General features: G+C 45.6%; 1 protein-coding gene across 3 annotated transcripts in view; it reads right to left on the bottom strand.

Annotated features, from left to right (window-relative positions):
• TMEM154 (transmembrane protein 154) overlaps positions 1 to 7,339 on the bottom strand; it is a 69,322-nt gene extending 61,983 nt beyond the window's left edge. For 2 of the 3 annotated variants that reach the window (XM_066280636.1, XM_066280626.1), the window contains exon 1: positions 7,105 to 7,339. In XM_066280636.1, the coding sequence (XP_066136733.1) occupies positions 7,105 to 7,174 (70 nt within the window). In that variant the 5' untranslated portion in view covers positions 7,175 to 7,339. The remainder of the gene's footprint in view (positions 1 to 7,104) is intronic. The other variant, XM_066280615.1, reaches the window with a different exon arrangement.
• Positions 7,340 to 12,257: the final 4,918 nt, after the last annotated feature.

Here is a 12,257-nt window from a genome sequence, read left to right as displayed (position 1 = left end):
CAGTGTCACTTCATTCTTTAACTGACTATAATCTGTCATGAATACAAGTCTTGGGTTATAAGGTAAATTTCATGTCACTCAGTCAGTCAGCTATGGGGCTAGTATGTGTCAGGCACTATTCTAGGCGCTGGGATATAAAGGTGAATAAGACCAGCCCCCTATCTCCCAGGGAAGTGACTACTAAGTAGGTGCAATGGCACACAGATCAATAGATATAATATAGTTTACTAAAAACTGTATTATATAATGTGTTTGTGAACAGAGTGCCATGAGGACATGGGAGAGGAATACATTCATCGGGATAAAGGACCAGAAAATCTTCACAGTGCAGGAGTTCAGGGAGCACAGATGTCAGGGCAAGACATCACAGTGGAAGCAGAGCAGAGAGAAAAGCTCTGTGTCCCAACAGAGCTTGGCACGTTCAAGTAGTTGTATCAGAGGCTGTGCAGTGGGGAGTGTCGAGGGTGAAGTGGGAAAGGAGCCTGGGACCAGCTCCCGAGGGATTTGTGATGATTGGGGGCAGGGGCAGGGGTTGGATCTATCCCAAGGAAGAAAAAACCACTGAAGGGATAGTGCAGGAGGGAAAGGATTATGTATTTATTATAGAACAATTACTCTAGAGGAGATGTGAAAATGGATTGGAGATGAGTCTAAAGGCAAGGAGACCAATCAAAGTTCAGGAAGTAGCCTCGAGAAAGCTAATGGGGACCTAAACTAGCAGGGAGTGATGACCTCTGTTTCAACACGCTGAGTGTAGGGCCCTGGGACGTACCCACAGAGAACTGACGATGAAAACGTGGGTCTAGACTTCGGCAGGTAGGTCTAAAGATGATTGTTGGGGAATCACTAGCCAAAAAGTGAGAGGAAAGCCATCAAAGTGGGTGTCAAGGCCCAGGAACGATGTGAGAAGTAAGAAAAGGTCAGCTTTAATGTGAAATGAGCAGGTGAAAGAGAAAGACTCTTGACCAAAAAAATGGAAAGGAGCCATCAGAGTCGCAGGAGACTAAGAAGAAAATGGCACTGTAAGACTTACAGGCGTCCCCAAACTACGGCTGGTGGGCCGCATGCGGCCCCCTAAGGCCATTTATCTGGCCCCCTGCTGCACTTCTGGAAGGGGCACCTCTTTCATTGGTGGTCAGTGAGAGGAGCACTGTATGTGGTGGCCCTCCAACGGTCTGTGGGACAGTGAACTGGCCCCCTGTGTAAAAAGTTTGGGGACCCCTGCTAAGGATAAAGAGTCTCAGTGATTAATTATGCTAAATGCTACAGAGAAAAACATAAAATAAGGACAGAAACGGATCCTGTGGGTTAAGCTATTAGGAGGCATTGGTACCCTAGATAGAGCAGGTGCTGTGTGGACGCAGTAGCCAGATTGCTGTGGGTTGAGAAATGAATGGAAAGTGAGGAAATGATGATGGACATGTCTTCCAAAGAGACTGGGACAATCTCTGGGTAGGAACGATGGAGAGTGAGACGGGGACGCAGGAGTGCTAGGGAAGAACTCACAGGCCCGTGCACTATTTTTCATTGTGAACACAGACCCACCGAAAAGAACAGAGATTCATGTAACGAATAACACAGTATTCATCACTAATTATAATATATTAAATTTTTCCATATTGACTACAGCAGGAATTGGCAAATTTTTTCTTAAAGGGTCACAGAGTAGATATTTTAGATCTTGAGGCCAAGAGGCAAAATACAGGTTGTTATGTACATTTTTATATAACTATTAAAATATAATTATTTAAAATATAAACACCATTCTTAGCTCAAAGGTCAGTAACTATTTTGTGAGCAATATATTTCTGTGAGCCACTATAGAGTTGGTTGAGGCAGGGAGAACTAAGAGGAAGGTTGTTATAGGAGTGTTCAGAGAGTAAGATTAGCTTTATAAAGTAAAATAAAAGAAAGGGAGCGGGAGGGTGGGTGGGTGGGTGGGTGGGAAAGAGAGAAAGGGAGAGAGAAAAAACCCAACTGCAATGATTTGGGCAAAGTTCAAAGTCAGAATCAGGTGCACTACCCCAGGCTGACCTCACCATCATCTTGACACCATGACCCTAGCCCCTCCTCTGATTTTGAATTTGGTTTTGTCAACTTCTTTCTCTTTGGCAGTCTGGCCTCCTTGATTACCTGCTTCTGGTTACCAACTTGGCCCCACTGCTAACTCTGGCTTGCTGGCTTGCACTTTTAATAAGGTTCTGGAACCTGCTCATGTGACTCTTGAAGGCTGACCCCAGGAGCCTGCCCTCACTGCATCCCAGGGTGAGCTTTAAGCCTGAGGTCCAAGCACTGGCTCTTTTGAAGCCCAGCACATACCTTGTCTGAGTTTCTTTCAAATGCAAATGATGACAGGATTGGGGGCAGAGGTTGTATTGGTTAAGCATTGACAGTAGCTTGGTGATAGAATCAGAAAATTTGGGGTTCTGCTCAATAGGGTGAGTCATCCTCTGCCAGGATCTGCCTTCCGTGCCCCCGAGTGAGTTTTTCCATGAATGGGATTCGACCCACTCAACAAGCAACAAGATTAGGTCTATAAAACCTTCAGATAAAAGTTATCAAATAATAATATGTTTAAAATAAAGACAGAAAATAAATAAGAAAATAATGAAACCAAGACAATCTATAGAATGTATATTACATATATAAGGGATTTTCTAGAAATAAAAAAGGATCTTCCTTAAAGCAAAAATATGATAACTGAAATTGAAAGCCCAATGGATGGGTTAAGCAGAAAGGCAGGCTAGAGAGGACACTGATCTGCCCTCCCACCAGCAGTGCAGAGCTCCCCTTTCCCCCCATCTCTGCCAACATTTGAGGGTAGTACCCACAATACACAGGTAGGCAACTTGCAGGATGCATTGTTTCTTTGTAAAACTAAGCTCATCCCAGCCAAGATCCTGCCCTCTTCTGGTTCCTGGGTCAGCCTTTTTAGAGACAGAGGGACTGTAAGCCTCAATGAATCCCTCTGCTTGTCGTGTGTGCGTGTGTGTGTGTGTGTGTGGGTGTGTGTGTTTGGTCCTTGGGGTCAGTGTTCAGCAGGGCTCTCCCACAGCAAGGCTGGGCTTCCTCGCCCTGGTTCCCACACCCTGAAACCTCTGATCCAGTGACTTCTGGTTTGAACTGTGCTGATCCCCAGATTCCGTGTTGTTCACTCTGCACCGTTCAGCCCATCCCTTCCCCCCTCTTCAGGCCCAAGTTTAACCCAACTGTCGCCACTCCTTTTCCTGTTAGCCAGACTCTCACCACACCAAATACAGCTCCTTTATTTGCATGTGGTAAATAACCTTAGAGTCCAGCCAAGAGTTTCTGTGTCTATCTACAGTTGGGAAGGCACCAGAGACATATTTTTCCAAACCTGAAACAAGCCACATAGCCTGAAAACCCAGAGGTAAAATAGTATATGGTTAGAGCATGGAGGCCTGAAGCTGAATCTTACTTAGATCTACTACTTACTTAGCTGGGCAAGTCATTTAACATCTCTGTGCCTCAGTTTTCTCATATGTAAAACAGATAAAATAGTCCCCATTATACAAGGTTGTTAGGAGAATTAAATCAGTTCTGATAGGGAACGTATTCAGAACAGTGTCTGGCATATAATGAGCACTGGATATATTCCCTGTCATCATTATTACTACTTCACTGGGACTATCCCAGAAAATAGCAGGTGGCAGTCAGTCACGGTCATTGAAATGAGAACAGCACCGGCAAGTGCCACTTCATCTTATGCAACTAGCATTTCCTTCTATTATTTAGCTCCTCAGGGTTCATCAATCAATAATTATATGGTTCTTACTCTTCTGAAACAGCCCAGAAAATTTCCCAGTCCTCTCTGTTAAACCCAGTGTTTGGCCACCCAAACAGTCACCCTGTTTCTGCCTTATGCCTGTCACTCTTCCTCCTACAGACCACTCTGCTTGCGGCAGCTAATAAATCCCATGCTGCAGGTATCTGGGAAGTTGCTTTTAGCTTTCTGGTAGGGCTAAGCTGACAGTGACAGGGCCCAGAGTGAGGAATGAGATGGGAATGCCTTCCTTCACTCCACAGGCAGAATGTCACCTGGAGTCTGAACTTTCTTAGCATTCTACACTGGTCAAGACACCTCAACCCAGAGCTTTCCTCTAGCTGTGCTTGTCTGTTTGGCCAAAATCCCAGAAAAGCTGTTTCCTCTTTCTCTCTTGGTGATTTCTAAGTGGATTATTCACTTGAGATAGTAATCAATTCTGCATCAGGCTCTCAATCTACATTAAAGACAAAGGTGCTGACTCAGAGGTAATGATGCAGGTCTCAGGTAACTGCAGGGATCAGATAATGTTGCCTGATTGTGGTTAGTAAAGGCTTGATTTGAGAAATGTCTTATAATATGCTTGCAAAGGAGAGAGTTGGGCTGTTCAGTAGATTGGATTCTTCCACCAAACATCTCCAAGGTGTTTTTTGAAGAATTCAAGAAAATATAAGTGTGACACCTATAAACTAACTCATACCTGGAAGTCTTAGGCACCATCAGCTCAAAAGGATATACATTATTTATATATATATATATATATATATATATATATATATATATATATATATTCAGTCCTCAATTTAGAATAGCCTTTCCCTTGACTAACCTCAAAGTAATAAGCTTTGATTATACAGCTTTTTTGCAGGTGGCACTTTTGAATTCTCAGACCTTGGGAATCCAGGAAAGGCCCAATAAATGTGTTGAATTAGCTAGATATTCCCTGCGGTCTTCTAAAATGCAGTTTTTAATCTTTGACTTCTCCTGACATGCTAACACTATCTGTTATCAACAGACCCGTCAGTGTTTAGTAATTAGCCTCATATCCATTCTAGGATGATTGCCCAATTCTACAACACATCTCTGTATACTACTGTATTTTGTGATTTTAGTATTTATTAACAATTACTGAGTTTCTAATCTATGCTGACCCCTTGGGTTTTAGGAAGTCAAATACTAACTAAAGAGGATTTTCCTAAAAAAAAAAAAAAAGAGGATTTTCCTTGGAAGTGCTCACAGACTGGTGGAAGAGATGAACATAGACACAATTATGATTCAAAGTGATAAGCAGAAAGCCCTGGCAGAGCAGGTCAGTAAGTTAGTCACCCTGATACACCAAGTTTGGGGGTTCGATCCTCGGTCAGGGCACATGCAAGAATCAAACAGTGAATGCATAAATAAGTGGAACAACAAAGTGATAAGCTGAGTTTATATATTATACATTTCGGTCTATGGGCACTTAAAGGCAGAGCATCAGAGAGGGTGAAGTAAAGGGAGACATCAAGGAAGAGGTGATACAGAAATTCACTAAGTAGAAAAAAGAGAACTTGTCATTCACTTGTGGCAAGAAGCACAGAGCACATGCTGCATTCAGTGTGAGAAGAGGGCCATGGCTGGGAGTGGGAGGACATGCGGAAGGAGGTGCCACTGGAAAGGAGACTGAACTGACAGCCCAAGGAGCATAAACGAGGAGCCACTGAAGGTCTTCAAGTGCTGCAGTGACATGATCAGATATGGGCTTCAGAAAAAAATTGAACGCTTGAGTCTCCTCAGATTTTCTTTCTCCATCTCCTGAATTGCAAATACTTGATTCAATCATTGTCAAGAAGCTCAAGAAAATCCTCAGGCAAGGTTAAATACTACTCTCAGGGCCCTGTTGGCGGGGCATGTTTGCGGCAGTTGTAAGAGGTAGAGAGGCAGGATGGGAGGACTGGGCTCCACTTCCTTGGGTGTGCTGGGGGCGGCCCTGAGGGCAAAGGAGACTAGTCCCACGGTGTTGGCAGGGGGTGTGGTTGGCCCCCTGGGGAAGAGGACAGACCCTGGAGTCCGGTTAGTAGAGCTGGCTAGCAGTGGGATTCAGACATCTCAACTTCCTCTGCCTCAGTTTCTCCACCTGCATCCCCAGTGCTGCTTGAGCTTCAAAACCTTTAGGCTCCCTTCCAGCTCCAAAACTTGAAGCATAAACCAACACACTTGTTTTGAATATGTGTTGTGAATGCTAACTTGTTTTGAATGCTAACCTCAATTTCAACCAAACATCTCTCCACTTGGAATGGTTTGCCCATCGCCCTTCGTTTTCCATCTCACAGCCTGGAGAGACACCACAGGGAGAGCACCCAGGAGAAGAGAAGTTGTTGGGGTCGGGGTGGTTGGATGCTGACTGCTAATTTCCAGGAAGTTGTGGCATGGGTCAGCAGTGCCTGATGCCCCCATCCTATTTAGAGAAGTGTGGCTTGGAACCTTTCTTTTTGCTTGAAGTCCTTCTCTATGCTAGAAGCAGGTAGTGTTCACTGAAGAAACCACGGGTAACAAGGGTGTTTACCCAAGGGCAAGTCGACAAAACTGTAAGAGGCATTTGAGGGTGACTACCCTTATTGTAACAACTGTCAAAGATATAAACCAATAGCTGCCCACAGTTTAAAAAAATGAGACTTAGAATCTTTTGCCTCTTCCAATACCGCTGGTTTGCTATAATCACATTACTTTTTTAAGCAAATTTTCATCAGTAACAGTCAATGCAAAGAAAATATCCCCCGAAGTAACAAGATCAAAGAAAAACAGATAAAAGAACTTTTTTGAAAAGTTAAGTGGATGAGAACTCCTCAGATAATTTCCTGTTTACATTTTTTTAAACTTCTGTTCTTTAGTATACTTTCCAGTAATAAATTTCCCTAACCCAGCTTTTCCAAGAGTTTCTGAAACCAGCAGACTTCTCAGTCCACATTATAAAAAGCAAATTTACTATTATTTCTCTGTTTCAGCTGAATGAAATGTCCTTTTACATGAACTGCCGAAGACCTTATGCTTTTCTTAATACACCCACTAAAACTGTGAATTACAGGGACCCGCGTATGTTAGAAGACAAAGATTGCAGGAAGGTTACATTAAGTGAGCGGGTTGGAGTGCAATTCGGTTGCTGCAGGCAAAGCCAAGTTCACCCTCCCACCGCAACACGTTAAAAAAGCAGTTCTCATTTTCTCCACTTCTTTCACACAAAAAAGATTACACTTTCTGGGTGTCAGCCTCCCCGGCAGAGTTCTGTAGCCTCCCGCACCAAACAAGGCTTCATTATCCTCCTCCCTGGGGTGGAGGTAGCTTACCCTGAGCCCGGCCAGCGGGAAGGAGCGCGGTGATCAGGGCCAGGACGAGGGCTGCGCAGGGAGCCTTCATGTCAGCGCGCCCAGGCTCTCCCTCCAGCACGATGCTGCGCTGGCTTCAGCCTCCCTGAGACGTGAACATTTCCTGTTTCCTGCTTGTTTGGGTAGGTGCTAACTTGAAGGAGAAGTGTTTGCCTGTTTTTTAGGAAGTGATGTAATTCTGCAGGAGCCTGTCAGACCAGCAAGGATTGCAAAAGACAAGTTGCTCTTCAATCACTCATTCAGTTAGCACGCCTCTCAAGCCCTTTTCAGTCCTGGCCCAGCCACGGGCCTCTGTCTTTTTTTGAAACTGTCCGTTGTTCAGGTGTCATTCAGAATCTGAAGCTGCTGGGTCCTGAACCACATGCATTCTTGATTTGTGATTTTACTCCACGCCCAGGTGTGTCTCTGTGCCTACCTCGAGTACAGAGCAGTGCTCGCCAGCGGTCAAACTTTCTGAGATGGTGAGAATATTCCACGTTCCAAATCCAATATAGTAGCCATTAGCCACATAGGCTAGTGAGCACTGGAAATGAGGCTAGAGGCTAGTGTAAACTGATATTTAGCTTTCAGTTTTATTAATTTAAATTTAAATAATTGCACGTGGCTAGTCCGACGGCCGTATTGGACAGTGCAGACCCAGACAACAGAGACATCTGTGCCATCAGAACATGGCCAGGCCACATCTCTCCAGCCAGGCCTGTCCTTCCTGGGCCCTGAACAAATGTCCCTCCCTCAGGGCTAATCGAGAGGGTAAGGACCATGCTCCATCCTTGCCTGAATGATGTGCTCTGCGTCCCCAGAGAGAAATGATCTTTCTATTTGTTTGGTTTTTTTGGGAGGGGTACTTGTTTTTTTGCTTTTTTTTTGGTAAAGATTTTGTTTTTTACAGTCTTTAGTTTTAGGTTCCCAGCAAAATTTAAGAAGTACAGAGAGTTCCCATATAACCTCTATTCACATGCATGCACAGCCTTCCCTGTCGTGATCATCGCCCATAGAGGGGTCCAGTTGTTACAACGGATGGGCCACACTGACACATCATAATCACCTCAAGTTCACTCTGGATGTTGTACAGCCTATGAGTTTGGACAAGTGTTTGATAATGACATGCATTTTCCTTGTAGTATGGTACAGTGTGGATTTACTGCCCTAAAGATCGTCAGTGCTCCACCTGTTCATGCTTCCCTTACGTCCCCCCCAACCCCCGACAACCCCTGATCTCTCTACCATCTGCATTGTTTTGACAATTCTGGAACGTCACATGTTGGAACCATACAGCCTGTAGCCTTTTCACATTGGCTTCTTTCCCTTAGCAATATGCATTCAAGGTTCTTCCTTGTCTGTTTATGGCTTGAGAGCTCATTTCTTTTAAGCTCTGGCTAATATTCTGGATGTGCCATAGTTATTCATCCATTCACCCATTGAAGAACATCTAGGTAGCTTCCAAATTTTGGCAATTATAAATAAAGCTGCTCCTCTAAACATCCCTGTGTGGGTATTTGTGTGAAAATAAGTTTTTGAATCCTTTGGAAAAATACCAAGGGGCCTGATTGCTGGATTGTATGGTGAGAGAGAAATGATCCTGTAAAGGGCCTATTTCCAAAGCAGAGTCTGTTCTGGGGTGGGGGTTGTGTGTGTGTGTGTGTGTGTCTGCATTTCGCCTTTCTTCTGCCTTGCATGACAACAAATTTCTCAGAGGTTGTTAACAACCAACAAAACAAGACTAAATTGGATTAGAATGGGGGTGGAAATTCTACCCAGTTGAAACAATACAAGAAGGAGGTGTCTGTTTAGACCATTATGCAGGGGAGATTAGAGTAACTGAAGTCCTTCCTTTGGTTTAAGGTTAGGGCCTAAGCACTAGAGAATGCAACTGCATGATCATGTTGTTGTGGTGCTAAGAGGGATGGGCAGATGAGCAGGGCATCAGACACCCCTTTCCTGTAGACTGCCATGAGTCACCACACTTTCCGGTAGGTTTCATCTTCAGTGACCTGGTTGGTGAAAACACTCGAGGTAACAGGAATTTCTCTGCCCCTGATGTAGCCATTACTTTTCTTGTTCAGTGCATTGCTGCTTTTCAATGTTGTTAGTCACTGTTTGTCTCAGTTCTGATGCATAAGAAACGGGCTGGTGATTCATGTAACAATCAGTTTGCTAATGGATTTACAGTATGGATTTTAATGTTTTAAGCTGGCAATTAAGTCAACTCCTGATTTAATATGCCTTTGCCCGTTAGGTGACGACACAGAACAAAAGGCGGAAGACAACAGACGCGTTCAAAACTGGATGACTGATTGGAAAATAACCGGGAAAGAACTATTAATCAAACTCTCGCTGAGCAAGTGAATAGACCACTGGCTCCGAGCCCCTCGAGCACTGAGTGGGGTTGGCATTATTCCTGTCCTAGCACATGTGTCTCCAACTGCCGCACGGGAGCAAGAGAAAAAGCCCTGGGCTTGGGAGCTCTCTGCATTCGGCCACTTACTCCCGTTTAAAACCATTGTTGGATCCCAGGCTTGAGGCATGGGCTTGGAAAGAGCAAGGTGCCAACCTTGGTTTCTTCTATTTTAAAATGACAGCCAGCAGGAGGCTTTGCAGAGCCGGGTATCTGTGGCTGGACCACAGACTGTCTTACTCTGCAGCCCTCTGCGGAGGCCCGCAGCATGGCCGGACAGTTAGTTCCTCTTACTTGCCTCAGGTGCACCGTGCGTTGCTTCGAGCAAGCGGAGCACTACATCAGTTAGACTGATGTGCAAAATAAGCCAAGGCTGCGGAGACATCCTGCACAGCTGTGCAATTTTTTTTGACCCCTGCGCTCTCTAAGACCCTTAGCGTGATTAAGCTGATCTTAGGGGGAAGAAAATTACCATCATTGATCAGAAAATTGCAGCATCTTGGTGATCTTTTTACTGCAGTTAAAATCACAGGGAGACTGTATGGTAGGTAATGGACTATTTCCCTCTGTTTGTTCTAATTTTACCAACCATTAATTTTGGCAAGTGGCCACCCGGCCTCAGATTAAACCTTGATACACTCGTGGCAGGAAGTCAGGGCCCCAGTCTCAACCAGAATGCACCGGGAGCCTCAAGAGGGACCGGCAGGCACATGGAGGGGGGAGAGGAGGTAATGAAATTTGGTGCCTAGGAAATGCACTGAGACCTCATCATGCTCAGGAGGGCAGGCAGAGAAAGTGCTTGCTTATTCTGCAGACTCTATTACTTTACCCCAACAAACCTGGCTTTTACAATCACCTCTCTGCATTACAGAAGAGACTCTTGTTCAATTCCTCCTCCCTTCCCTCCTGTCTCCTCATTGCCCCTCCCTCCCATCATCCCTAAAAGAGAAGGGGCCCAAGGGAACAAACCCAGAGGTGAGAAGATCTTACAGTCAGCGCAGGCTCCCCTTACATGCCCTTCCTCTCTCACACGTGCACACTGCGCAAATCCATGAAGACCGACCGAATGAGAACAAGCAAAGGCTGCTTACTCCGAGCCTGCAAAGAAGCTGGCCTTCATCACTTGTGCTTTGGCTGCGGCCCAAAGGCAGGCAGAGGAGTAGGAACACTCTGTAGTGGAAAAAGGAAAGCTTCAGGCATACCCTGATGGGATGCCGTTGGCATGGGGAACTAGAAGCAAGCTCTGGTTATTCACTTCTCCTAAATTGAAAGCGGCAGGAAAACATTAGGGCTGATTGTTACAGGGATGTGGTTTGGCTTCCTGGACCATATACTAGAGACAGGGTCTGACTTCCTGCAAGGTTGATTTCCAGAGGGCTGCAGATCGTGGGTCAGAGTTCTGTTTCCTATGGTCTGGCTATTGTCTTCTTGTATTCAGTCTCTCAACACATACCCGCCTGCATACTCACTCCTAAATATATACAACACTCACACACAGAAACACGCTCACACCGGCATGCTTGTGTACACTTTCTGGGCGTTCCTGTTCTGTCTGAATGCTAACTGGTGGTACTCAGTGGCTCTGCAGTATTTGTATAATAAGGTGGCCAGGACTCAGACCTAGTGGGAATAATATTAGATGGGCCTGTAGCTCCCTCTGAAGCCAGTTAGGAGGGCATAGGGGCAGATTGAGGTTCCAGGTTCTGATGGGGTGCCCAGAGAAATAAGTGGCCAGGGCAGAGACGAGGGCACGACTAAACTGAACCCCACAATAAGGAGAAAAGCCAACCCAGGAGAGGAGCTGATAGCATTCCTATTGTATCTTAGCCAGCTCAGGCTGCCACAACAAACACTTGTTTTCTCATGGAGCAGGAAGGCTGGAAGTCAGAGACTGGGGTGCCAGCATGGTCAGGTTTACGTGAGAGCCCTCTTCCTGGGTGGCTACTTTCTCACTGCGCCCTCAAATGGCAGAGAAAGAGTGAGAGCAAGCTCCCTGGTGTCTCTTCTTACATAAGGACTAATCTCCTAATGAGGGCCTCACCTGAATGGCTGTACTTAATCCAATGACTTCCCAAACACCCCCATCTCCAAATATCATCCTATTTGGCGTTAAGATTTCAACATCTGAATTGGGCTTGGATGGGGGCAATCCAGTCCATAGCACTCTGCCCTTGTAGCTGGGAGCCTATACCCCCAAAGTCCCCAGAACCCTCAGCGGTCTGTGTCCCTGCGTTCTGGCTGCTGACCCCAGTCCCACTCTCTTCAGCTGATCACTCAGAGCAGCTACTACAGGGTTTGGAGAATCCCAGGGGCTCCTACCACAGGCCTCAGCCTCCCCAGGGCCTCGGCAAATAGCCTGGTTGACCAAAAGTGAAACTGAGAAGGATTTTGGTTAGGAGCTGAAGTAGCCCTTGGCCTGGGGGACGAAGTGCAGAGCTGGGGTTTGGGGAGCACCTGAGGAACAGGGCAGAACCCCAGATTCTGTGGCCCTGCCCTCACTGAACAATGTCTCCCCGAGTGCAGGGGAGGGCCTTCTCCGCCGTCTTCTCCCATTTATCTCCAACATTTAGGACAGTGCTTAATAGTTTTTTGAATGAATAAATGAATTAAAAATTCCTTTTATAGCAGTTTATGTTTTAAGCAGGCTGGAGGAGGTCACCTATCAGAATTTTAGGGGAAGCTTGTTAGAATTCAGAGTCTTGGACCCCACCCCAGAACT

The sequence above is a fragment of the Saccopteryx bilineata genome, chromosome 1 (genome assembly GCF_036850765.1).
Source record: "Saccopteryx bilineata isolate mSacBil1 chromosome 1, mSacBil1_pri_phased_curated, whole genome shotgun sequence".
NCBI classification, from domain to species: Eukaryota; Metazoa; Chordata; class Mammalia; order Chiroptera; family Emballonuridae; genus Saccopteryx; species Saccopteryx bilineata.
This window is presented reverse-complemented; position numbering and strand designations above follow the sequence as displayed.